Source organism: Mobula hypostoma, chromosome 3 (assembly GCF_963921235.1).
Source record: "Mobula hypostoma chromosome 3, sMobHyp1.1, whole genome shotgun sequence".
NCBI classification, from domain to species: domain Eukaryota; kingdom Metazoa; phylum Chordata; class Chondrichthyes; order Myliobatiformes; family Myliobatidae; genus Mobula; species Mobula hypostoma.
The window spans coordinates 229,286,461-229,312,103 of NC_086099.1; the positions used below are offsets into that span (position 1 = coordinate 229,286,461).

At 47.5% G+C, this 25,643-nt stretch overlaps 1 protein-coding gene across 1 annotated transcript in view; it reads left to right on the top strand.

The window, feature by feature from the left end:
* Positions 1 to 25,643, top strand: part of LOC134343688 (alanine aminotransferase 2-like) — a 63,500-nt gene that overhangs the window by 32,074 nt on the left and 5,783 nt on the right. Inside the window, exons 5-9 of the mRNA XM_063042444.1 lie at positions 1,651 to 1,894; positions 2,262 to 2,341; positions 3,618 to 3,754; positions 17,969 to 18,143; positions 21,132 to 21,287. Of these exons, the coding sequence (XP_062898514.1) occupies positions 1,651 to 1,894; positions 2,262 to 2,341; positions 3,618 to 3,754; positions 17,969 to 18,143; positions 21,132 to 21,287 (792 nt within the window). The remainder of the gene's footprint in view (positions 1 to 1,650; positions 1,895 to 2,261; positions 2,342 to 3,617; positions 3,755 to 17,968; positions 18,144 to 21,131; positions 21,288 to 25,643) is intronic.

Here is a 25,643-nt window from a genome sequence, read left to right on the forward strand (position 1 = left end):
TCCTTTAGAGACTACTGTAACCAACAGTCGTCACAGTGGGAAGAATATTGTATAGTTCTCATCTTCATTGGAATTAGGAAGGGCATTCCAGGGTTACAGCATTCCTCCTTTTTGGAAATTGTGTTTTCCAGAGCTTGTGTTTAGCATGGCAGCTTTAAATTCTCCGTTTTCTCCTCGGGCAGAAGGGATAGCATTTAATTCGGCATTATGGTTAGCAGAGACATCGTGGGCTGAAGGGCCAGTCCCTGTCCTGTGCTCCACGTTCCGTATCCTGCGTTCAATGGTCAACAGTTAATGGTCTGTGCTTGTTGACTGGGGAGGTGCCCTGATGAGGGGCAGTCACCCAAAGCCATTGGTGGGGACACATCTGCACCTGATTCCCCAGCAACGAGGACGTCTTCAAAAGGCGATGTCTCAAAAGGCAGCATCCATCATTAAGGACCCCCATCACCCAGGACAGGCCCTCTTCTCATTGCTACCATCAGGGAGGAGGTACAAACGCCTGAAGACACACACTCAACGTGTCAGGAACAGCTTCTTCCCTCTGCCATCCGATTCCTAAATGGACAATGAACCCATGAACACATCCTCACTTTTTTTTTTGATTTTGCTCTTTTTTGTACTACTTATTTACTATATATCTATACACTGTACTACCACAGAAACCATAGCAAAACTACAGCACAGAGACAGGCCTTTTGGCCCTTCTTGGCTGTGCCGAACCATTTTCTGCCTAGTCCCACTGACCTGCACACGTTCCATATCCCTCCATACACCTCCCATCCATGTATCTGTCCAATTTATTCTTAAATGTTAAAAAAGAACCCGCATTTACCACCTCATCTGGCAGCTCATTCCATACTCCCACCACTCTCTGTGTGAAGAAGCCCCCCCTAATGTTCCCTTTAAACTTTTCCCCCCTCACCCTTAACCCATGTCCTCTGGTTTTTTTCTCCCCTTGCCTCAGTGGAAAAAGCCTGCTTGCATTCACTCTATCTATACCCATCATAATTTTATATACCTCTATCAAATCTCCCCTCATTCTTCTACACTCCGGGGAATAAAGTCCTAACCTATTCAACCTTTCTCTGTAACTGAGTTTCTCAAGTCCCGGCAACAACCTTGTAAACCTTCTCTGCACTCTTTCAACCTTATTTATATCCTTCCTGTAAGTTGGTGACCAAAACTGAACACAATACTCCAGATTTGGCCTCATCAATGCCTTGTACAACCTCATCATAACATTCCAGCTCTTATACTCAATACTTTGATTAATAGAGGCCAATGTACCAAAAGCTCTCTTTACGACCCTATCTACCTGTGATGCCACTTTAGGGGATTTTGTATCTGTATTCCCAGATCCCTCTGTTCTACTGCACTCCTCAGTGCCTTACCATCAACCCTGTATATTCTACCTTGGTTTGTCCTTCCAACATGCAATACCTCACACTTGTCTGTATTAAACTCCATCTGCCATTTTTCAGCCCATTTTTCCAGCTGGACCAAGTTCCTACATTGTAATAGTTTCTTTTATTATGTATTGCAATGTACTGCTCAGCAGAACAACATATTTATGACAAATGCCGATGATACTGAACTGGATTCTGGTTTGGCACGACGCCCTGTAACCCCTGTGCACCCTCTTCCTAGTTCATCTTGAAATTCCTGATGGCGACGTACAACTCCGAGAGGACGGGCATTCTGGTTCCAGTGCCCAGCAGCCTGGCCTGCCGACGCATCATTACACTGTTGGGTGGGGCAGCCCTGCCCTACCAGCTGGACGAGCAGAGTGGCTGGACGGTGTGGTCCGAAGAGCTGAGGAGAGTGCAGGAGGAAGGTTGCGTGAGTTGCCGTCCTCGGGTGCTGTATGTCGTCAACCCGGGCAGTCCCACAGGTAGTGGCCAGGACACGCGTGGTTCAGGTGGGGGGGGGGGGGAGGGTTGCTCGGACAGGGAGTGGCCACTTGGCCCTTCTAGCCTGCTACTCAGTGTAACCAAACCAAAATCAGTGCCATATTCCTGCACTAACACAGTCCCCCCTTCCCCCTCTGAGCGAATTCGGTGATCAAATCTGCCACCCACCCACTGGGTGAAGGGGCTGCCCTCCGTCCCGAGTGAGGAGCTGCTTTCCCAATTTGTGCTCATCCACCCCACTCTGCGCTCACGTGGAACGGTCCCGCCCGCCCTCCGCAGTTCTTCATTCTTCCTCTTCATCTCACCATCTCGATTCACCTCAGTCCTGTTGCCATTGCTTGCTGACAGGGCACGTGATGGACAGAGCCTGCATGGAACGGATAATCCGATTCGCCGCTGATGAGGGGCTCCTGTTATTGGCTGACGAGGTGAGCAAGTGGTGATTGGTTGTCTGCAAGTGCCTTGGCCTGGGCCACTTGTCAGGCATTGTACAGCCCAGTTTAAACCAATACACCCAGCCCATCCCAGTGCGTCTCAGCTGAGGCCATCCCAACGCATCCGAACAAAACACATCCCAATTGAACCTGGCCCATCCCAGAAAGTCACTCTCAATCAAACTCTTCCTATCACATCCCATTTCATCCCAACTCATCCCATCTCATCTCATCCCACCCCACCCTATCACATCCTATATCATCCCATCCCATCTCATCCCATCTCATCTCATCCCACCCCACCCTACCACATCCTATATCATCCCATCCCATCCCAGCTCATCCCAACTCATCCCACCCCACCCTATCACATCCTATATCATCCCATCCCATCTCATCTCATCTCATCCCAACTCATCCCATCTCATCCCACCCACCCTATCACATCCTATATCATCCCATCCCATCTCATCTCATCCCACCCTATCACATCCTATATCATCCCATCCCATCTCATCTCATCCCACCCTATCACATCCTATATCATCCCATCCCATTTCATCTCATCCCACCCTATCACATCCTATATCATCCCATCCCATCTCATCTCATCTCATCCCAACTCATCCCATCTCATCCACCCCACCCTATCACATCCTATATCATCCCATCCCATCTCATCTCATCTCATCCCAACTCATCCCATCTCATCCACCCCACCCTATCACATCCTATATCATCCCATCCCATCTCATCTCATCCCACCCTATCACATCCTATATCATCCCATCCCATCTCATCTCATCCCACCCTATCACATCCTATATCATCCCATCCCATCTCATCTCATCCCACCCTATCACACCCTATATCATCCCATCCCATCCCATCCCATCCCAACAAAACCTTCCAAATGCAACCCATCCTATTCCATTCAACTCATGCCTCCTATCACATCCCCTCCCAACTCATCGCATCCCAGCAAAACCTGCCAAACACAATCCAACCTATGACATCCCACCAAAACCAATCCCAGTACAACTGATTCCATCCCATCCCTTCTCAACAATATCCTATACAACCCAATTCATCTTAAGCCAAACTTCCAAACCCAAACTCCTCCCAGGACAGCCCTACACTTCCCAACTCAATATAATCTGTAGATTCTGGGATCAGCTCACCCTCCATAGAGGGCCTTTGTTGTTTTCTCGTCCCTGTCTCTGAGCCGACTGATGTTCAGTTTTTTTTCTCTGGCGTTTCTCACCTGCAGGGCCACCCAGGGGACGTGTACAGTGGGAGCCTCCAGCTTCTATCCTTCAAGAGAGTCCTGCACGAGATGGGCCCCGAGTTCTCCAGTGTGGTGGAGTTTATGTCCTTTAACTCTATCTCCAAGGGGCACATTGGGGAGTAGGTAGCACTGCCTATGTGCTTCACCCCATTCCAGGAGAACGGTCATGTTGTTACAGCCAAGATAAGATCCATGCGCCAACCCCCATCCTGGACCAACCCCACCCGTCCGGCCCGGACCCCTCAATCCGATTCCCGACTACTCCCCGTACCTTTTCAGTCCTCACTCATGCTCTGTGCTGCCCCGACCCCTCCTACACGCCTCACTGCACCTCTGAGTAGTGGGCCAACCCCAGACTGGTGACGTTCTGTGTCTCTGGTGGTTCAGGTCCATTGGAGCACCATGGTCTGAACAGCTGATCACTGGGGTTGGGTGGGGGGGTGCTACAGGGGCAAGGACTGGCTGGGAGTGGGTATTACAGGGGCAGCGACCAGCTCTCTGGCTGGCCTACTGGTCATTAACTGTAGACCAATGACCCACCGGCTGTACAGCAGCACTGTGTTTAGCACAATGCTTTTAGAGCCCGAAGCATCGAGTTTCAATTCCATCACGAGTCTGTACGTTCTCCCAGCGACCTCATGGGTTACCTTCGGATGCTCTGGTTTCCTCCCACAGTCCAAAGTTAATTGGTCATCGTCAATTCTCCTGGGATTAGTCTAGGATTAAATAGGTGGGCTGTTGGGTGGCACGGATCATTGGGTTGTAAGGACCTGTTTCGCACCATCTCTCTAAATCAAATAAAATCCAGTTCCAACTCCACTGGGGCAGGAGGTACAGACGACAGACGTCCCACACCACCAGGTACAGACGGCAGACGTCCCACACCACCAGATACTGAGCTCCACTGGGGCAGGAGGTACAGACGATAAACGTCCCACGCCACCAGGTACAGACAACAGACGTCCCACACCACCAGGTACTGAGCTCCATTGGGGCAGGAGGTACAGACGATAAACGTCCCACACCACCAGGTACAGACGACAGACGTCCCACACCACCAGGTACTGAGCTCCACTGGGGCAGGAGGTACAGACGACAGACGTCCCACACCACCAGGTACAGACGGCAGACGTCCCACACCACCAGGTACTGAGCTCCATTGGGGCAGGAGGTACAGACGATAAACGTCCCACACCACCAGGTACAGACGACAGATGTCCCACACCACCAGGTACTGTGCTCCAGTGGGGCAGGAGGTACTGATTTAAAAGAAGAGTTTTTCTTCGACGGTTTGACCAAGGCATGACTGCGCAAGCGCATGACGTCAGCGAGTTAGACGGGCGGGAAGGATTTAAAAAGAAGACATCTTTATATAGCAGGGATCAGAGGAGTGGGTGTCAGAGTAGGTGGACTTTGGTCAACGGGGCTTCGGCAATAATGGGTTGAGGCGAGTAAGTTATTTGTGAAGAATAGGAAGTATGCCTGTGAGCCCGGTGTTCTGTACTGGGTGTCGGATGTGGGAAGTACGGCAGAATCCCAGCCTCCTGGACGGCCACATCTGCGCCAGGTGTGTCGAGCTGCAGCTCCTTAGGGACCGGGTTAGGGAACTGGAGATGCAGCTCGATGACCTTCGTCTGGTCAGGGAGAGTGAGGAGGTGACAGAGAGGAGCTATAGGCGGGTAGTCACACCGGGGTCATGGAAGGCAGGTAAGTGGGTCATAGTCAGGAGAGGGAAGGGCAAGAGTCAGATACTAGAGAGTAGCTCAGTGGCTGTCCCCCTTAACAATAAGTACTCCTGTCTGAGTACTGTTGGGTGGGGGAACAGCCTACCTGGGGGAAGCAACAGTGGCCGTGCCTTTGGCACAGAGTCTGGCCCTGTGGCTCAGAAGGGTAGGGAAAGGAAGAGGATGGCAGCAGTGATAGAGAACTCTATAGTTAGGGGGTCAGACAGGCGATTCTGTAGACGCAGGAAAGAAACTCGGATGGTAGTTTGCCTCCCAGGTGCCAGGGTCCAGGATGTTTCTGATTGCGTTCATGATATCCTGAAGTGGGAAGGTGAACAGCCAGAGGTCATGGTACATATTGGTACCAATGACATAGATAGGAAATGAGAGGAGGTCCTGAAAACAGACTACAGGGAGTTAGGAAAAAAGCTGAGAAGCAGGACCTCAAAAGTAGTAATCTCAGGATTAATGCCTGTGACATGCGACAGTGAGTACAGGAATACAATGAGGTGGAGGATAAATGCGTGGCTGAGGGATTGGAGCAGGGGCAGGGATTCAGATTTCTGGATCATTGGGACCTCTTTTGGGGCAGGAGTGACCTGTACAAAAAGGATGGGTTGCACTTGAATCCCAGGGGGACAAATATCCTGGCGGGGAGCTTTGCTAAGGCCACTGGGGAGAGTTTAAACTAGAATTGCTGGAGGGGTGGGAACCGAACTGAAGAGACAGAGGAAGGGGAAGTTAGTTCACAAATTGAGAAGGCTTGTCGGCATTGTGAGAGGGAGGATAGGCAGGTGACAGACAAGGGATGCACTCAGACTGATGGTTTGAGATGTGTCTAATTCAAAGCAAGAAGCATCATGAACAAAGCGGATGAGCTTAGAGCGTGGATCAGTGCTTGGTGCTATGATGTTGTGGCCATTACAGAGATTTGGATGGCTCACAGACAAGAATGGCTACTTCAAGTGCCAGACTTTAGATGTTTCAGAAAGGACAGGGAGGGAGGCAAAAGAGGTGGGGGCTTGGCACTGTTGATCAGAGATAGTGTCACGGCTGCAGAAAAGGAGGAAGTCATCAAGGGACTGTCCACGGAGTCTCTGTGGGTGGAAGTTAGAAACAGGAAGGGTCAATAACTCTACAATAAGACCACCCAATAGTACAGGGACATCGAGGAGCAGATAGGGAGACAGATTCTGGAACAGACCAGTAATAACAGGGTTGTCATGGTGGGAGATTTTAATTTCCAAAATATTGATTGACATCTCCCTAGAGCAAGGGGTTTAGATGGGGTGGAGTTTGTTAGGTGTGTCCAGGAAGGTTTCTTGATACAATATGTAGATAAGCCGACAAGAGGAGAGACTGTACTTGATCTGGTATTGGGAAATGAACCTGGTCAGGTGTTAGATCTCTCAGTGGGAGAGCATTTTGGAGATAGTGATCACAATTCTATTTCCTTTACCACAGCATTGGAGAGGGATAGGAACAGACAAGTTAGGAAAGTGTTTAATTGGAATAAGGGGAAATATGAAGCTATCAGGCAGGAACTTGAAAGCATAAATTGGGAACAGATGTTCTCAGGGAAATGTACAGCAGAAATGTGGCAAATGTTGGGGGGATATTTTTGTGGGGTTCTGCAGAGGTACGTTCCAATGAGACAGGGAAAGGATGGTCGGGTACAGGAACCGTGGTGTAGAAAGGCAGTTGAAAATCTCGTCAAGAATAAAAGAAAACCTTATGAAGGTTCAAAAAACTAGGTAATGATAGATCTTTAGCAAATTATAAGGCTAGCAGGAAGGAGCTTAAGAATGAAATTAGGAGAGCCAGAAGGGGCCATGAGGAGGCCTTGGTGAGCAGGATTAAGGAAAACCCCAGGGCATTCTACAAGTATGTGAAGAACAAGAGAATAAGATGTAAGTGAATAGGAGCAACCAAACGTGACAGTGGAAAAGTGTGTATGGAACTGGAGGAGGTAGCAGAGGTACTTAATGAGTACTTTGCTTCAGTATTCTCTATGGAAAAGGATCTTGGCGATTGCAGGAATGACTTACAGCGGACTGAAAAGCTTGAGGATATAGACATTAAGAAAGAGGATTTGCTGGAGCATTTGGAAAGTATCAAGTTAGATTAGTCTCTGGGACCGGACGAAATGTACCCCAGGCTACTGTGGGAGGCGAGGGAGGAGATTGCTGAGCCTCTGGAAATGATCTTCACATCATCAATAGGGACGGGAGAGGTTCTGGAGGATTGGAGGGTTGCAGATATTAATCCTTTGTTTAAGAAATGGGGTAGAGATAGCCCAGGAAATTATAAACCAGTGAGTGTTACTTCAGTGGTTGGTAAATTGATGGAAGAGATCCTGAGAGACAGGATATATGAACATTTGGAGATTAAGAATATGATTAAGAATAGTCAACATGGCTTTGTCAAAGGCAGGTGGTGCCTTAAGTGCCTGATTGATCTTTTTGAGGATGTGACTAAGCACATTGATGAAGGTAGAGTAGTAGATGTAGTGTATATGGATTTCAGCAAGGCATTTGATAAGGTACCCCATGCAAGGCTTATTGAGAAAGTAAGGAGGCATGGGATCCAAGAGGACATTGCTTTGTGGATCCAGAACTGGCTTGCCCACAGAAGGCAAAGACTGGTTGTAGACAGGTCATATTCTGCATGGAGGTCGGTGACCAGTGGTGTGCCTCAGGGATCTGTTCTGGGACCCTTACTCTTTGTGGTTTTTATAAATGACCTGGATGAGGAAGTGGAGGGATGGGTTAGTAAATTTGCTGATGACATAAAGGTTTGAGGTGTTGTGGATGGTGTAGAGGGCTGTCAGAGGTTATAGCGGGACATTGATAGGATGCAAAACTGGGCTGAGAAGTGGCAGATGGATTTCAACTCAGATAAAGGTGAGGTGGTTCATTTTGGTAGGTCAAATATGATGGCAGAATATAGTATTAATGGTAAGACTCTTGGCAGTGTGGAGGTTCAGAGGGATCTTAGGGTCCAAGTCCTCAGGACACTCAAAGCTGTTGCACAGGTTGACAGTGTGGTTAAGAAGGCATACGGTGTATTGGCCTTCATAGAAACATAGAAACAAAGAAACATAGAAAACCAACAGCACAATACAGACCCTTTGGCCCACAAAGTTGTGTCGAACATGTTCTTACCATAGAACTACCTAGGTTTACCCATTGCCCTCTATTTTTCTAAGCTCCATGTACCTATCCAGGAGCCTCTTAAGAGACCCTATCGTTTCCGCCTCCACCACCATTTCCGGCAGCCCATTCCTTGCACCCAGCACTCTCGGCGTAAAAAACTTACCCCTGACATCTCATCTACTTCCAAGCAACTTAAAACTATGCCCTCTCATGCAAGCCATTTCAACCCTGGAAAAGAGCCTCTGACTGTCCAAACGATCAATGCCTCTCATCATCTTATACACCTCTGTCAGGTCACCTCTCGTCCTCTGTCGCTCCAAGGAGAAAAGGCAGAGTTCACTCAATCCATGCAATATCCTTGTAAATCTCCTCTGCACTCTCTCTATAGTATCCACACCATTCCTGTAATGAGGTGACCAGAACTGAGCACAGTACTTCAAGTGTGGTCTGACCAGGGTCCTATATAGCTGCAACATTACCTCTCGGCTCTTAAACTCAATCCCTCGGTTGATGAAGTTCAATTCACTGTATGCCTTCTTAGCCACAGAGTCAACCTGCATAGCAGCTTTGAGTGCCCTATGGACTCGAACCCCAAGATCCCTCTGATCCTCCACACTGCCAAGAGTCTTACCATTAATACTATATTCTGCCATCATATTTGACCTACCAAAATGAACCACCTCACACTTATCTGGGTTGAACTCCATCTGCCACTTCTCAGCCCAGTTTTGCATCCTAACAATGTCCCGCTGTAACCTCTGACAGCCCTCCACACTATCCACAACACCCCCAACCTTTGTGTCATTTACAAACCCATCCCTCCACCTCCTCATCCAGGTCATTTATAAAAATCACAAAGAGAAGGGGTCCCAGATCAGGTCACTGAGACACACTACTGGTCACCGACCTCAGTGTAGACTATGACCTGTTGACAACCACTCTTTTCCTTCTGTGGGCAAGCCGGTTCTGGATCCACAAACCAAGGTCCTCTTGGATCCTATGCCTCCTTACTTTCTCAATAAGCCTTGCATGGGCTCAACACTCTCCTCCATCACTACCCACAGTAGCCTGGGGTACAACTCGTCCTGTCCTGGTGACATCCAACTCGATGATTTCCAAAAGCTGCAGCACATCCTCTTTCTTAATGTCTATATGCTCAAGCTTTTCAGTCTGCTGTAAGTCATCCCTACAATCACCAAGGTCCTTTTCCATACTGAGTACTGAAGCAAATTATTCATTAAGTACCTCTGCTATCTCCTCCGGTTCCATTAACACTTTTCCACTGTCACACTTGATAGGTCCTGTTCTCTCACATCTTATGCTCTTGCTCTTCACATACTTGTAGAATGCCTTGGGGTTTCCTTAATCCTGCTCGCCAAGGCCTTCTCATGGTCCCTTCTGGCTCTCCTAATTTCAATCTCAAGCTCATTCCTGCTAGCAGTATAATCTTCTAGATCTCTGTCATTACCTAGTTTTTTGAACGGTTCATAAGCTCTTCTTCTCTTCTTGTCTGGATTTGCACCACGGTTCCTGTACCCTACCATTCTTTCCCTGTCTCATTTGAACATACCAATGCAGAACCCCATGCAAGTATCCCCTGAACATTTGCCACATTTCTTCCGTATGTTTCCCTGAGAACAACTGTTTCCAGTTTGGGCTTCCAAGTTCCTGCCTGATAGCCTCATATTTCCCCTTACTCCAATTAAACATTTCCCTAACTTGTCTGTTCCTACCCCTCTCCAATGCTATGGTAAAGGAGATAGAATTGTGATCACTATCTCCAAAATCCTCTCCCACTGAGAGACCTGACACCTGACCAGGTTCATTTCCCAATACTAGATCAAGTACAACCTCTCCTCTTGTAGGGTTATCTACATATTGTGTCAAGGAACCTTCCTGAACACACCTAACAAACTCCACCCCATCTAAACCCTTCACTTTAGGGAGATGCCAATCAATATTTGGGAAATTAAAATCTCCCATCACAACAACCCTGCTATTATTAACTTTGCCTCCAACTTTCAGCCTGCCCTCAAGTTTACCTGGTCCATTTCCGACACCTCCCTCCCCTTTCTAGATCTTTCTGTCTCTGTCTCTGGAGACAGCTTATCCACTGATGTCTACTATAAGCCTACTGACTCTCACAGCTATCTGGACTATTCCTCTTCTCACCCTGTCTCTTGCAAAAACGCCATTCCCTTCTCGCAATTCCTCCATCTCCGCTGCATCTGCTCTCAGGATGAGGCTTTTCATTCTAGGACGAGGGAGATGTCTTCATTTTTTAAAGAAAGGGGCTTCCCTTCCTCCACTATCAACTCTGCTCTTAAACGCATCTCCCCCATTTCACGTACATCTGCTCTCACTCCATCCTCCCACCACCCCACTAGGAATAGGGTTCCCCTGGTCCTCATCTACCACCCCACCAGCCTCCGGGTCCAACATATTATTCTCCGTAACTTCCGCCACCTCCAACGGGATCCCACCACTAAGCACATCTTTCCCTCCCCCCCTCTCTCTGCATTCCGCAGGGATCGCTCCCTACACAACTCCCTTGTCCATTCGTCCCCCCCATCCCTCCCCACTGATCTCCCTCCTGGCACTTATCCGTGTAAGCGGAACAAGTGCTACACATGCCCTTACACTTCCTCCCTTACCACCATTCAGGGCCCCAAACAGTCCTTCCAGGTGAGGCATCACTTCACCTGTGAGTCGACTGGGGTGATATACTGCGTCCGGTGCTCCCGATGTGGCCTTTTATATATTGGTGAGACCCGACGCAGACTGGGAGACCGCTTTGCTGAACATCTACGCTCTGTCCGCCAGAGAAAGCAGGATCTCCCAGTGGCCACACATTTTAATTCCACATCCCATTCCCATTCTGACATGTCTATCCACGGCCTCCTCTACTGTAAAGATGAAGCCACACTCAGGTTGGAGGAACAACACCTTATATTCCGTCTGGGTAGCCTCTAACCTGATGGCATGAACATTGACTTCTCTAACTTCCGCTAGGCCCCACCTCCCCCTCGTACCCCATCTGTTACTCATTTTTATGCACACATTCTTTCTCTCACTCTCCTTTTTCTCCCTCTGTCCCTCTGAATATACCTCTTGCCCATCCTCTGGGTCACCCCCCCCCCCGTCTTTCTTCCAGGACCTCCTGTCCCATGATCCTCTCGTATCCCCTTTTGCCTATCACCTGTCCAGCTCTTGGCTCTATCCCTCCCCCTCCTGTCTTCTCCTATCATTTTGCATCTCCCCCTCCCCCTCCAGCTTTCAAATCCCTTACTCACTCTTCCTTCAGTTAGTCCTGACGAAGGGTCTCGGCCTGAAACGTCGACTGTACCTCTTCCTATAGATGCTGCTTGGCCTGCTGCGTTCACCAGCAACTTTGATGTGTGTTGCTTGAATTTCCAGCATCTGCAGAATTCCTGTTGTTTGCGTTTAAACCCTGTTATTATTACACCTTTGCAGAATCTGGCTCCCTATCTGCTCCTTGATGTCCCTGTTACTATTGGGTGGTCTATAAAAAATACCAAGTCGAGTTATTGACCCCTCCTGTTTCTAACTTCCACCCACAGAGACTCTGTAGACAACCCTTCCATGACTTAGTCATTTTCTGCAGCCGTGACACTATCCTTGATCAACAGTGCCATGCCCCCACCTCTTTTGCCTCCCTCTCTGTCCTTTCTGAAACATCTAAAGCCTGGCACTTGAATTAGCCATTCCTGCTCCTGCACCATCCAAGTTTCTGTAATGGCCACAACATCATAGCTCCAAGTACTGATCCACGCTCTAAGCTCATCCGCTTTATTCATAATACTACTCGCATTAAAATGGACACATCTCAAACCATCGCACTGAGTGCATCCCTTCTCTATCACCTGCCGATCCTCCCTTTCGCACTGTCTCCAAGCTTTCTCTATTTGTGAGCCAACCTCCCTTTCCTCCGTCACATCAGTTTGGTTCCCACCCTCCAGCAATTCTAGTTTAAACTCTCCCCAATAGCCTTTACAAACCTCCCCGCCAGGATATTGGTCCCCCTGGGATTCAAGTGCAACCCGTCCTTTTTGTACAGGCCACATCTGCCCCAAAAGAGGTCCCAATGATCCAGAAATCTGAATCCTTGTCCCCTGATCCAATCCCTCAGCCACACATTTATCCTCCACCTCATTTTATTCCTATACTCACTGTCACGTGGCACAGGCAGTAATCCTGAGATGACTAACTTTGTGGTCTTGCTTCTCAACTCCCTTTCTAACTCCCTGTAGTCTGCTTGGACCTCTTCCCATTTCCTACCTACGTCATTGGTACTAATATGTACCACGACATCCGGCTGTTCTCCTTCCTCCTTCAAGATATCGTGGACATGATCAGAAACATCCCAGACCCCGGCACCTGGGAGGCAAACTACCATCTGTGTTTCTTTCCTGCATCCACAGAATCACCTGTCTGACCGCCTAACTATGGAGTGTCTTATCACTGCCGCCATCCTCTTCCTTTCCCTACCCTTCTGAGCCACAGGGCCAGACTCTGTGCCAGAGGCACGGCCACTGTTGCTTCCCCCAGGTAGACCACCTCCCCCCCAACTGTACTCAAGCAGGAGTACTTATTGTTAAGGGGGACAGCCACAGGGGTACTCTTTAGTTTCTGACTCCTGCCCTTCTCTCTCCTGACTGTTACCCACTTATCTGTCTCCCCAGACCCTGGTGTGACTACCTGCCTACAGCTCCTCTCTATCACCTCCTCACTGTCTCTGACCAGACGAAAGTCATCGAGCTGCATCTCCAGTTCCCTAACCCGGTCCCTAAGAAGCTGCAGCTCGACGCACCTGGTGCAGATGTAGCCGTCTGGGAGGTTGGGTGTCTCCTGGACTTCCCACATCTGACACCAAGCACAGAAAACCGGCCTCACACACGTACTTTCTGTCTGTATTCTACACAGATAACTTATCTCGCCTTGACCCTTTATTACCTAAGCCCCACTGAGCCAAAGCCTTCCTACTCTGTCTCTCTCTACACCAATGCCCGCTGTTTAAATCTGTCTTCTTTTTAAACTGTGCTCACTTGTTTCACTGCAGACGTCCACGCGCTTGTGCAGTCATGCCCTGTTCAAATGGCTGAAGAAATAACCATGGGATTGAGTTCAAGAGCTGAGAGGTAATGTTGCAGCTATATAGGACCCTGGTCAGACCCCACTTGGAGTACTGTGCTCAGTTCTGGTCACCTCACTACAGGAAGGATGTGGAAGCCATAGAAAAGGTGCAGAGGAGATTTACAAGGACGTTGCCTGGATTGGGGAGCATGCCTTATGAGAATAGGTTGAGTGAACTTGGCCTTTTCTCCTTGGAGCGACAGAGGATGAGAGGTGACCTGATAGAGGTGTTTAAGATGATGAGAGGCATTGATCGTGTGGATCGTCAGAGGCTTTTTCCCAGGGCTGAAATGGTTAACACGAGGGGGCACAGTTTTAGGGTGCTTGGAAGTAGGTACAGAGGAGATGTCAGGGGTAAGCTTTTTACGCAGGGAGTGGTGAGTGTGTGGAATGGGCTGCTGGCGACGGTGGTGGTTGCCAGGTATAATAGTGTCTTTTAAGAGACTCCTGGATATGTACGTGTAGCTTAGTAAGATAGAGGGCTATGGGTAACCTGAGGTAATTTCTGAAGTAAACACATATCTGGCACAGCATTGTGGGCCAAAGGGCCTGTATTGTGCTGTAGGTTTTTCTATGTTTCTATAAGACCAGACATCCCGCACCATCGGGTCCTGTGCTCAAGTGGGACAGGAGGTACTGAGACGGGACGTCCCACACCACCAGGTACAGAGCTCCACTGGGGGCAGGAGGTACTGAAGCCAGATGACCCGGTAGTTCCTTCGACCATCCAGTTCTTGAATCAAACAACACAAACCGAATCACCAACTGAGAATAACAACACTGTGACCATTTCCCAGGCAAATTGATTTTGTTTTTCTTTCTTCTACTCATAGTAAGTTTCCTTCAATTTGTGCATAATTTTGAATTTATCAGCATTTTTCTTGTAAATGCTTGTTACCTGCTGTCTGTGATGATGGTTATCTGACGCTCTGTGTCTGTGCGGAACCCTTCTTCCGCCGTCTCCGTCTCCGAGCCTACTTCTTTGGCAAGGACTCTTCCACCCCCACCGATGACCCCTTCTCCCGTGTTCCACCCTCCTCTTCTTCATGGACACCCCGCTCTGGTCTTCTGCCTGCTCTGGATCTCTTTATCGCCAACTGCCGACGGGACATCAACCGTCTCGACTTTACCGCACCTTGTCCCCCTTCCAACCTCACTCCTTCAGAACGCTCTGCTCTCCACTCCCTCCGCACTAATCCTAACCTTATTATTAAACCCGCTGATAAGGGGGGTGCTGTTGTAGTCTGGCGTACTGACCTCTACCTTGCCGAGGCACAGCGACAACTCGCGGATACCTCCTCTTATTTACCCCTCGATCGTGACCCCACTAAGGAGCACCAGGCCATTGTCTCCCACACCATCGCTAACTTCACCCACTCAGGGGATCTCCCATCCACTGCTACCAACCTTATAGTTCCCACACCCCGCACTTCCCGTTTCTACCTCCTACCCAAGATCCACAAACCTGCCTGTCCTGGCCGACCTATTGTCTCAGCTTGCTCCTGCCCCACCGAACTCGTTTCTGCATACCTCAACACGGTTTTATCACCCCTTGTTCAATCCCTTCCGACCTATGTTCGTGACACTTCTCACGCTCTTAAACTTTTCGATGATTTTAAGTTCCCTGGCCCCAACCGCTTTATTTTCTCCATGGATGTCCAGTCCCTATATACTTCCATCCCCCATCAGGAAGGTCTCAAAGCTCTCCGCTTCTTTTTGGATTCCAGACCTAATCAGTTCCCCTCTACCACCACTCTGCTCTGTCTAGCGGAATTAGTCCTTACTCTTAATAATTTCTCCTTTGGCTCCTCCCACTTCCTCCAAACTAAAGGTGTAGCTATGGGCACCCGTATGGGTCCTAGCTATGCCTGCCTTTTTGTTGGCTTTGTGGAGCAATCTATGTTCCAAACCTATTCTGGTATCTGTCCCCCACTTTTCCTTCGCTACATCGACGACTGCATTGGCGCTGCTTCCTGCACGCATGCAGAGCTCGTTGACTTTATTAACTTTGCCTCCAACTTTCACCCTGCCCTCAAGTTTACCTAGTCCATTTCTGACACCTCCCTTCCCTTTCTAGATCTTTCTGTCTCTGTCTCTGGAGACAGCTTATCCACTGATGTCTACTATAAGCCTACTGACTCTCACAGCTATCTGGACTATTCCTCTTCTCACCCTGTCTCTTGCAAAAACGCCATCCCCTTCTCGCAATTCCTCCGTCTCCGCCGCATCTGCTCTCAGGATGAGGCTTTTCATTCCAGGACGAGGGAGATGTCCTCCTTTTTTAAAGAAAGGGGCTTCCCTTCCTCCACTATCAACTCTGCCCTTAAACGCATCTCCCCCATTTCACGTACATCTGCTCTCACTCCATCCTCCCGCCACCCCACTAGGAATAGGGTTCCCCTGGTCCTCACCTACCACCCCACCAGCCTCCTGGTCCAACATATTATTCTCCGTAACTTCCGCCACCTCCAACGGGATCCCACCACTAAGCACATCTTTCCCTCCCCCCCCTCTGCATTCCGCAGGGATCGCTCCCTACGCGACTCCCTTGTCCATTCGTCCCCCCCATCCCTCCCCACTGATCTCCCTCCTGGCACTTATCCTTGTAAGCGGAACAAGTGCTACACATGCCCTTACACTTCCTTCCTTACCACCATTCAGGGCCCCAGACAGTCCTTCCTGGTGAGGCGACACTTCACCTGTGAGTCGGCTGGGGTGATGTACTGCGTCTAGTGCTCCCGATGTGGCCTTCTATATATTGGCGAGATCCGACGCAGACTGGGACACCTACGCTCTGTCCGCCAGAGAAAGCAAGATCTCCCAGTGGACACACATTTTAATTTCACATCCCATTCCCACTCTGACATGTCTATCCATGGCCTCCTCTACTGTAAAGATGAAGCCACATTCAGGTTGGAGGAACAACACCTTATATTCCGTCTGGGTAGCCTCCAACCTGATGGCATGAACATCGACTTCTCTAACTTCCGCTAATGCCCCACCTCCCCCTCGTATCCCATCCGTTATTTATTTTTATACACACATTCTTTCTCTCACTCTCCTTTTTCTCCCTCTGTCCCGCTGAATATACCCCTTGCCCATCCTCTGGTTCCCCCCCACTTGTCTTTCTCCCCGGACCTCCTGTCAATCACCTTTTGCCAATCACCTGTCCAGCTCTTGGCTCCATCCCTCCCTCTCCTGTCTTCTCCTATCATTTTGGATCTCCCCCTCCCCCTCCAACTTTCAAATCCCTTACTCACTCTTCCTTCAGTTAGTCCTGACGAAGGGTCTCGGCCTGAAACGTCGACTGTACCTCTTCCTAGAGATGCTGCCTGGCCTGCTGCGTTCACCAGCAACTTTGATGTGTGTTGCTGTAATGATGATTATCTGATGCTCTGTCCGTGATGCTGTTTATCTGACACTCTGTGCCCGTGAAGCTAATTATCTGATGCTCTGTTCCTGTGATGATGCTGATTATCTGACGCTCTGTTCCTCTAATGCTGCTGCATATAAGTTTTTTCATTGCACCAGTACCCTCATGGACTTGTGCAGATATATATAAACCTGACTGTGATGTTGGCCCGGGCTTATGGGAGATAATAGATCTTCACCCAGTACAGGACAGGAGCCGTCTGTTCAGCTGACCACTTTGTACCTAACCATTTAAATCAGGAATGAAATGGCTAATCATCTCTTCTACCTGCACACTGCCCATGCCTTTTTTCCATTTTCCTCATGTTCTTGTGCCTGTCTAATGCCGTTTAGAAATCCCTGATGTACCTGTGTCCAACGCCACCCCAGAAACTCACCAATCTGTGTAAACAGACTTGCCCTGCACATCTCCTTCTCTGAAACCTCCGGACCTTCAATGCATGCCCTCTGGCCTGAGTCATTTCAGCCCTGGGGAGAAGATACTGTCTGTCCATTCTCTCTATGCTTCTCATAGTCATATACACCTCCATCAGATATTCCCTCAGCCTCCAGTGAAAACGACCCGAGTTTGTCCAAGCTCTCGGTATAGCACATGCCCTCTACTGCAGGTAGCATCCTGGTGAACCTCTCCAAAGTGTCAACATCCTTTCCATCACAGAGTGACCAGAACAACATGCAATACTCTAGCTACGGCCTATCAGAGGTTTTAAAGCTGCAACATAATTTCCTGACTTTGGACCTCATTCCTTTGACTCAGAAAGGCATGCATGTCATGTGACTTGTTCACCACTCTATCATATTGTGATGTGCTTTGATCAGGGATAAGGTGTGATGTTAATCAGCTTCCCCCTCTCTCTGCCGCTGACAGGTCTGGTGTGCGGGGCTGTTACATGGAGGTGCTGAATGTGGACCCCACTGTGCTGTCTCACTTCAGAAGCATGGTGGCCACATTTGTCACGTGCTCACTGCCGGCACAGATCGCCATGGAGGTGGCCACCAACCCACCTGATCCTGGAGACCCCTCGTACCCGCTCTTCCAGGCTGTGAGTCCGACAATCCAAGAGAGAGAAGAGTCCATATATGAAACTGGGAAGAGTGCAGCACAGGGTTAGGCCACTGGCCCACCACATTCAGCCAAACTAACTCAACTCATGATCAAACTCCTTACTAAACTACTCGCTTCTGCCTATATGTGTGCAGGATAAATAAGCAGGCAGGAAAAATTATTGCAGACATTACAACCCAGCAAACTGTCTTTTCCTAAATCTCCCTTTCAAAATGTGTTTTCGGGATATTAAAACAAAGACTCATGCCATCATAAAGGTTTCTTCCCACAGGCAGTTAATCTGATCAACCATTCTACTTAGCTGCCCACCGCACCCACCTCTAACTATCACCTCATTCACTGCCCAACACCTTGACCACTGTTTATAAAGCTCTTTACACTGTAAATGCATGCCAGTATGCACCCCGTGACTGCGTGGGTTTCCTCCGGGTGCTCTGGTTTCCTCCCACAGTCCAAAGACATACCAGTTAGTAGGTCAATTGGTGATTGTAAATTTTCCTGTGGTTAGGCTAGGGATCCTTAAGGTTGTTACAGCCGGAGATGGTAATGGGGACAAACTCTCACTACCTATTACATGCTCCCAATGGTGTGTGCCTCAAATAGTCTCTGACAACCAAGTCCAGGTCCTGGCCTTCACGTGTGGCTTAGCTACTAAACCCAACAGAACTGTTTCTACTGACAGGAGTTGTTGGAATTGATAGTTAGGGATGAGATTACGGAATACCTGGAGGCATATGACAAGACAGGCCAAAGCCAGAATGGTTTCCTGAAAGGAAAATCCTGCCTGACTATACTACTGCAATTTTTTTGAGGAAATTACAAGCAGGATAGACAAAGGAGATGCAGTAGACATGGTGTACTTGGATTTTCAGAAGGCCTTTGACAAGGTGCTGCACATGAGGCTGCTTAGCAAGATAAGAGCCCATGGAATTACAGGCAAGTTATTAGTGTGCGTGGAGCATTAGCAGGTCGGCAGAAAACAGGGAGTGGGAATAAAGGGATCCTATTCTGGGTGGCAGCTGGTTACCAGTGGATTTCCACAGGGTCCGGTGTTTGGACCACTGCTTTTTACGATGTATGTCAATGATTTGGACTGTGGGATTTATTGATTTGTGGCTACATTTGCCGGTGATACAAAGATAGGTGGAGGAGTGGGTAGTGTTGAGGAAACAGAGAGCCTGCAGAGAGACTTCGATAGTTTAGGGGAATGAGCAAAGAAGTGGCAAATGAAATACAATGTTGGAAAGTGTATGGTCATGCACTTTGGTGGAAGAAATAAATGGGCAGAGTATTATTTAGATGGAGAGAGAATTCAAAATGCAGAGATGCAAAGGAACTTGGAAGTCCTTGTGCTAGATACCCTGAAGGTTAACCTCCAGGTTGAGTCCATTGTGAAGAAGTTGAATGCAATGTTAGCATTAATTTCTAGGGGTATAGAATATAAGAGCAGGGATGTGATGTTGAGGCTCCATAAGGCACTCGTAAGACCACACTTGTAGCATTGTATGCAGTTTTGGGCTTATTATTTTAGAAAGGATATACTGACATTGGAGAGGGTTCAGAGAAAATTCATGAGAATGATTCCAGGAATGAAAGGGTTACCGTATGAGGAACGTCTGGCAGCTCTTGGGCTGTATTCCCTGGAGTTCAGGAAAATGGGGGGGGGGGGGGATCTCATAGAAACATCCCGAATGTTGAAAGGACTGAACAGATTAGATATGGCAAAGTTATTTCCCATGGTAAGGGATTCTAGGACAAGAGGGCACGACTTCAGGATTGAAGGACGTTCATTTAGAACAGAGATGAGAGAAATTACTTTAGTCAGAGGATGGTAAATCTATGGAATTTGTTGCCATGAGTGGGGTTGACTGGAAGAATTGGATCAGCCCATGATTGAATGGCAGAACAGACTCGATGGGCCGAATGGCCTGCTTCTGTTCCTATATCTTATGGTCTGATGGTACCAAACTATATCGGTCTTTGCCCATTTTTTGGGGTTCATCAGCTGCGTGGAGAGGGGGAACCAGCTGCATGAGCAACGGCTTGCTCTCCGTATCGTACTGCCCAGGCTTGTGTATCACATAGACAGCTGGGACACAACATCCCTGGTCAGCTCTGACTGACGGAGGCCCTCACTCACACATAGGCGAGGACTGAATATGTGGGTCGCTGGGTGGTGCGTGTCTGTCTCTGTCTGTCTCTCTCTCTCTCTCTCTGTCTCACACACACACACACACACACACACACACACACACACACACACACACACACAATGCTGGAGGAATGGAGCGTAGGTGCTCGGTGTAAATTCGCACTCTTTCGCTAAACAAGTAAATCAATGGGCAATAGAGTTAATGTGCTGTGTCACTCCGTGAAGTTAGACTGCTGTTAAATCCTACGAATTGCAGAGTTCCGGTGTTATAATGAAATGTTAAGGTGGATTTGTTGTAAAGGAGGGATCGGAGCATGGAACGCTTCTCGTTACCAGACTCAGGAGCCCGAAACCCCACGCTCACCAGTTCAGGAACCGCCTCTTCCCCTTCGCCATCACATTACTGAGCGGAATGCCCCCTCGGCGCTCCCGCCGCCAGTACCACCACAGTGTTCATTTCCCCACCAGTTTTTTGTTTGTAATTTTGTAGTTTCAAACCGTACTACTGTCACAAAGCAAAAAAATAATGTTACATATGTCAGTGACAATGAACTTTATGCTGATTGCTGGTGGAATTTTCAGGTGAATTGCTAAATTAAAATGAACTGAAAAGGTGGGATGTTAAGGTGTATGGATCAGTGAGGGCGAGGTTTTAGATTAAGGTGGATATTTAAACTGAGTGATGTATTTGGTGGGATGTTAAGGTAGATGGATCAGACGGTTGGAATGCGAAGGGGAATGTTGAAAATGAAATGAAGTGTTATGATGGCTCACTGAGTTATTCGCAGGACTTTCCACATTTAACTTTGAAAGGAGAAGCAGGAGTCTGTGGGGAAGTTGGCCGCTAAATCCCAGCTGACGGAAGAAATGCTGAACCGCGTCCCGGGAATGCACTGTGCCCCCATCCACAGCGGCATTTACGCCTTCCCGAGGATCGAGCTCCCGGCCAGAGCCAGAGAAGTGTCCGCGGTACGTCTCACGTCGCCAGTGTCTGGGGCAGGCTGGACGGTCTCCCGCTCCTGATCTGAGCAGGGGCCAGGGGGCTGGGAGGGACCTAGGTGGGGGACGGGTGTGGGAATGAGCTGAGCTCAGCAGCGGTAGCGAGATTCGGTTGGTATGTAAATTGCTAAATCGGTTGCTTGGTGTCATAATTACCGAGGCCCCCCGTTGATCGGGGTCGCCATGGATGTTACGCTGTAGCTGTCTGGGACACCACGGTACTGTAATGGCGAGCGCGACAGGCTTCGGAGTTCAAACCCTTCGTCATCTGTAACCCTTCTCCGTGGAATGCGTTGGTTTTCACCCGGTGTCCTGGTTACCTCCCACAGTCCAAAAGCGTACCGGATAGTAGGTTCATTGGTCATTGTAAATTGTCCCGTGTATAGTTGGGGTTCGAGTCGGGGAATGCTGAGCCGGAAGGACAAATCCACGGGGTTTCTCGCAATGAAATAAATGCGTTGTATACCTAAGCAGTCCAATATGGGGAGCATGCAGCGGGCTTTCCCTCTCCACGCGATAATAAGTCCAAAGAACGGCAGGGACGGATACAGATTGCTTCCAACGACGTCGCCTGGGTTGCCAACCACCCTGGGGGACGACAGCTCCAGTTTGCCTCGGAGGTGTCTCTATGGATGGGTAAAGCCGCCAGGCAGTGGAGGTTTCAGATTAGAGTTTTCCTTCTCCCTGATGAGCTGTCCGCACGTACCAAAGTAGAGTACAGACCCTGCTTTGTATACCATCCATTCCGTCACTGCAACCAAGGCCACCAAGAGACCTGTGACAACTCTGGAGGAGTTACCAGCTTCAGTGGCTGAGATGGGAGAGACTGTGCATACAACAATTGTTGCCTGGGTGCTTCATGGGAGAGTGGCAAAGAGGAAGTCACTTTTGGGGGAAAATAAACTGAGATGGAACCTCTCTGAAGTCAGCTGGAAGAATGGTCTATGGTCTGAAGAAACCAAAATTGAGCTTTTTGGCCATCAGACTAAATGCTATGTTTGGCGTAAGCCAAACGCCGCCTATCACATGACCTGGATGAGGACATTAGAAGGGTGGGTTAGTGGGTTTAGTGATGACACAAAGGTTGGGGGTGTTGTGGATAGTCTGGGGGGGGGTTGTCAAAGGTTACACTGGGAGATTGATAGGATGCAGAACTGAGCTGAGAAGTGGCAGATGGCGTTTAACCCAGATTAAGTGTGAAGTGGTTCATTTTGGTAGGTCAAATTTGAAGACAGAATATAATATTAATGGTAAGACCCTTGGCAGTGTGGAGGATCAGAGGGATCTTGGGGTCCGTGTCCATAGGACATTCAAAGCTGCTGCGCAGGTTGACTGTGTGGTAAAGGCAGCATACAGTGCATTGGCCTTCATCAGTCGTGGGATTGAGTTCAAGAGCTGTGAGCGAATGTTATAGCTATATAAGATCTTAGTTAGTCCCCACTTGGAGTACTATGTTCAATTCTGATCACCTCACTACAGGAAGGATGTGGATACTATGGAAAGAGTACAGAAGAGATTTACAAAGATGTTGCCTGGATTAGGAGCATGTCTTATAAGAATAGGTTGAGTGAACTTGGCCTTTTCTCCTTGGAATGACGGAGGTTGAGAAGTGACCTGATAGACGTGTATAAGATGATGAGAGGAATTGATCATGTGGATAGCCAGAGGCTTTTTCCCAGGCCTGAAATGGCTAACATGAGGGGGCATAGATTTAAGGTGCTTGGAAGTAGGTACAAGGGGAACGTCAGAAGTGAGAGGTGTGGTTGTTATATGCTGGAGGTTTCTATGATCATCAAAAATACACCATCTCTACTGTGAAGCATGGTGATAGCTGCATCATGCTGTGGGGATGCTTCACTGCAGCAGGCCCTGGAAGGCTTGTGAAGTTAGAGGGTAAAATGAATGCAGCAAAATACAGGCAAATCCTGAAGGAAAACCTAATGCAGTCTGCAAGAGAACTGAGACCTGGAAGAAGATTTGTTTTCCAGAAAGACAATGACCCCAAGCATAAAGCCAAAGCTACACAAGAATGACTTAAAAATAACGAAGTTAATATCCTTGAGTGGCCACGTCAGAGTCTAATCCTCAATCCAATTGAAAATTTGTGGCTGAACTTGGAAAAGGCTGTTCACTCATGATCCTCATGAAATCTGATAGAACTTGAGCAGTTTTATAAAGAAGAATGGGGGAAAATTGCAGTGCCCAGATGTGCAAAGCTGGTAGAAACCTATCCACACAGACTCAAATCTGTAATTAATGCCAAAGGTGCATCTACTAAATACTGACTTGAAAGGGATGAGTAGTTATGCATTCAGTTATTAAACACAAAATACTGTAATAAATTTAGACCAATTTGTAGAAATTTGTTTTCACTTTGACATGAAGAGACTTTTTCGTTGATCAGTGTCAACAGAGCCAAATTAAATCCACCATGATTCAATGTTGTAAAACAATTATCATCATCATCATCATCAGGTGCCGTGCCCACATTGAGCTTTGACTGCCATGGCCCTCACACTCCTGTTTCCATATAACATAACTGGATAAACATAACATTTCAGTGCTCTGAGGCTGGTTGTCATGCCTAGTTTAGTGTTGGTCAGTATACTCTTCATTCCCGTAAAGGTGTCTTTTGCCATTCCTATTCTTCTTTTGATGTCCATGTCGCACCTGCCATCTGATGTCACCCAGTTTCCTAAGTAGCAAAAGTTCTGTACTTGTTTTATGTCTTCCCCATTTATTTTCAGCCTGCAGATAGGATTCTGCTTCTTTTTGGATATTACCATACATTCTGTCTTTTTGCAATTGATAGATAGACCCATTTTTGCACTTCAACAACTATATCAATTAAGTTTTGTCGTTCTTCCTCCATACTTGCAAATAACACAGTGTTATCTGCATTTCTGAAGTTGTTGATGTTTTCACTGCCAAATTTGATTCCCAAGATGTCTCTTTTTTTGGTATTATTGTTTCACTGTACACATTAAACAAATCAGGGGAGAAAACACACCCTTGTCTGACACCTCTTTTGATTTTCATAAACTGACTCACTTCTCCGTCTATTCTTACAGTGGCAGTTTGTTCCCAGTACAGATTTCTGATTAGGCGGAGGTCTTTTGAATCTAGATCTAGAGTTTCCTGTAATATTTCAAATAACTTATTGTGCTTCACTTTATCAAATGCTTTTGTGTAGTTGATAAGACAAACAAATCTTTTTGCACCTGAATAGCTCGTTCTGATAGTATCCTTGACATCAATATCGCGTTTCTTGTACCTTTATCTTTCACAAAACCACATTGTTCTTTACCTATTTCAGCTTGCATCTTACTTTTAGCTCTTGTCATCAAAATTCTTAGAAGTATCTTAGTGACATGACTCGTTAAACTTATGGTCCTATGTAAATCACATTCTATTGCTCCAGTTCTCTTAGGAAGAGTGATAAATACTGATTTTTTTTTATCTCTTCTGGTATTATTCCAGTCTCATAAATGTCATTGATTAAATCAGTAAGTTTTTCAATTTCATAATCTTCAAGGGCAATAATTTTTTCTATTACTAATTCATGAGGACCTGCTGCCTTTCCTTTCATCATCTTATTTATTGCATTACAAACCTCAGATTTTAAAATACTTGGACCTTCAATGTTTTTCTTAATTCCTGGTTTAACCATTCTTCTTTGGCTTTTTGACATAAGCTTTTAACTTTTTTTATCTAAGGACTTGTATTCTATAGGATTTGCTTTCTTCTGTCTCCTTTCTTCCATTAGATTTTTGATTTCATCTATCACCCATTTATTCTTTGTCCTTTTTTTCTTTTTTAGGAATCACTGACTTAGCTGATTCTACCAAGGCATCCTTCAGAGAGTTAAACTTCATTTCTACATGATTGCTATCATCTTCAACAGATCCTATTTCTAGACTTTGAAACCGATTCCTTACTTCAATTGTAAATTTTTGTCTAGCGTTTTCTTCTTTAATTAATTGCGAGTAAATTAATTAATTAAAACAATAAAACATGAAAATGTCAGGGGGGATTGAAATTTTTTTTTATAAGCACTGTACAGGGAAAACACAGACAATAAGGTGCACAATCATAATGAGGTAGATTGTGAGGTCAAAAGTCTGTCTTGTCACATTAGAGGACCATTCAAGCCGAATGAGGCCATTTGACCCATTGAGTCTCCTCTGCCATTTTATCATGGTTGATCAAACTTTCCTCTCAGCCCCAGTCTCCTGCCTCGTCCCTGTATCCCTTCGTGCACTGACCAATCAAGAATCTATCAGCCTCTGCCTTAAATATACATAACGACTTGGCCTCCACAGTCTG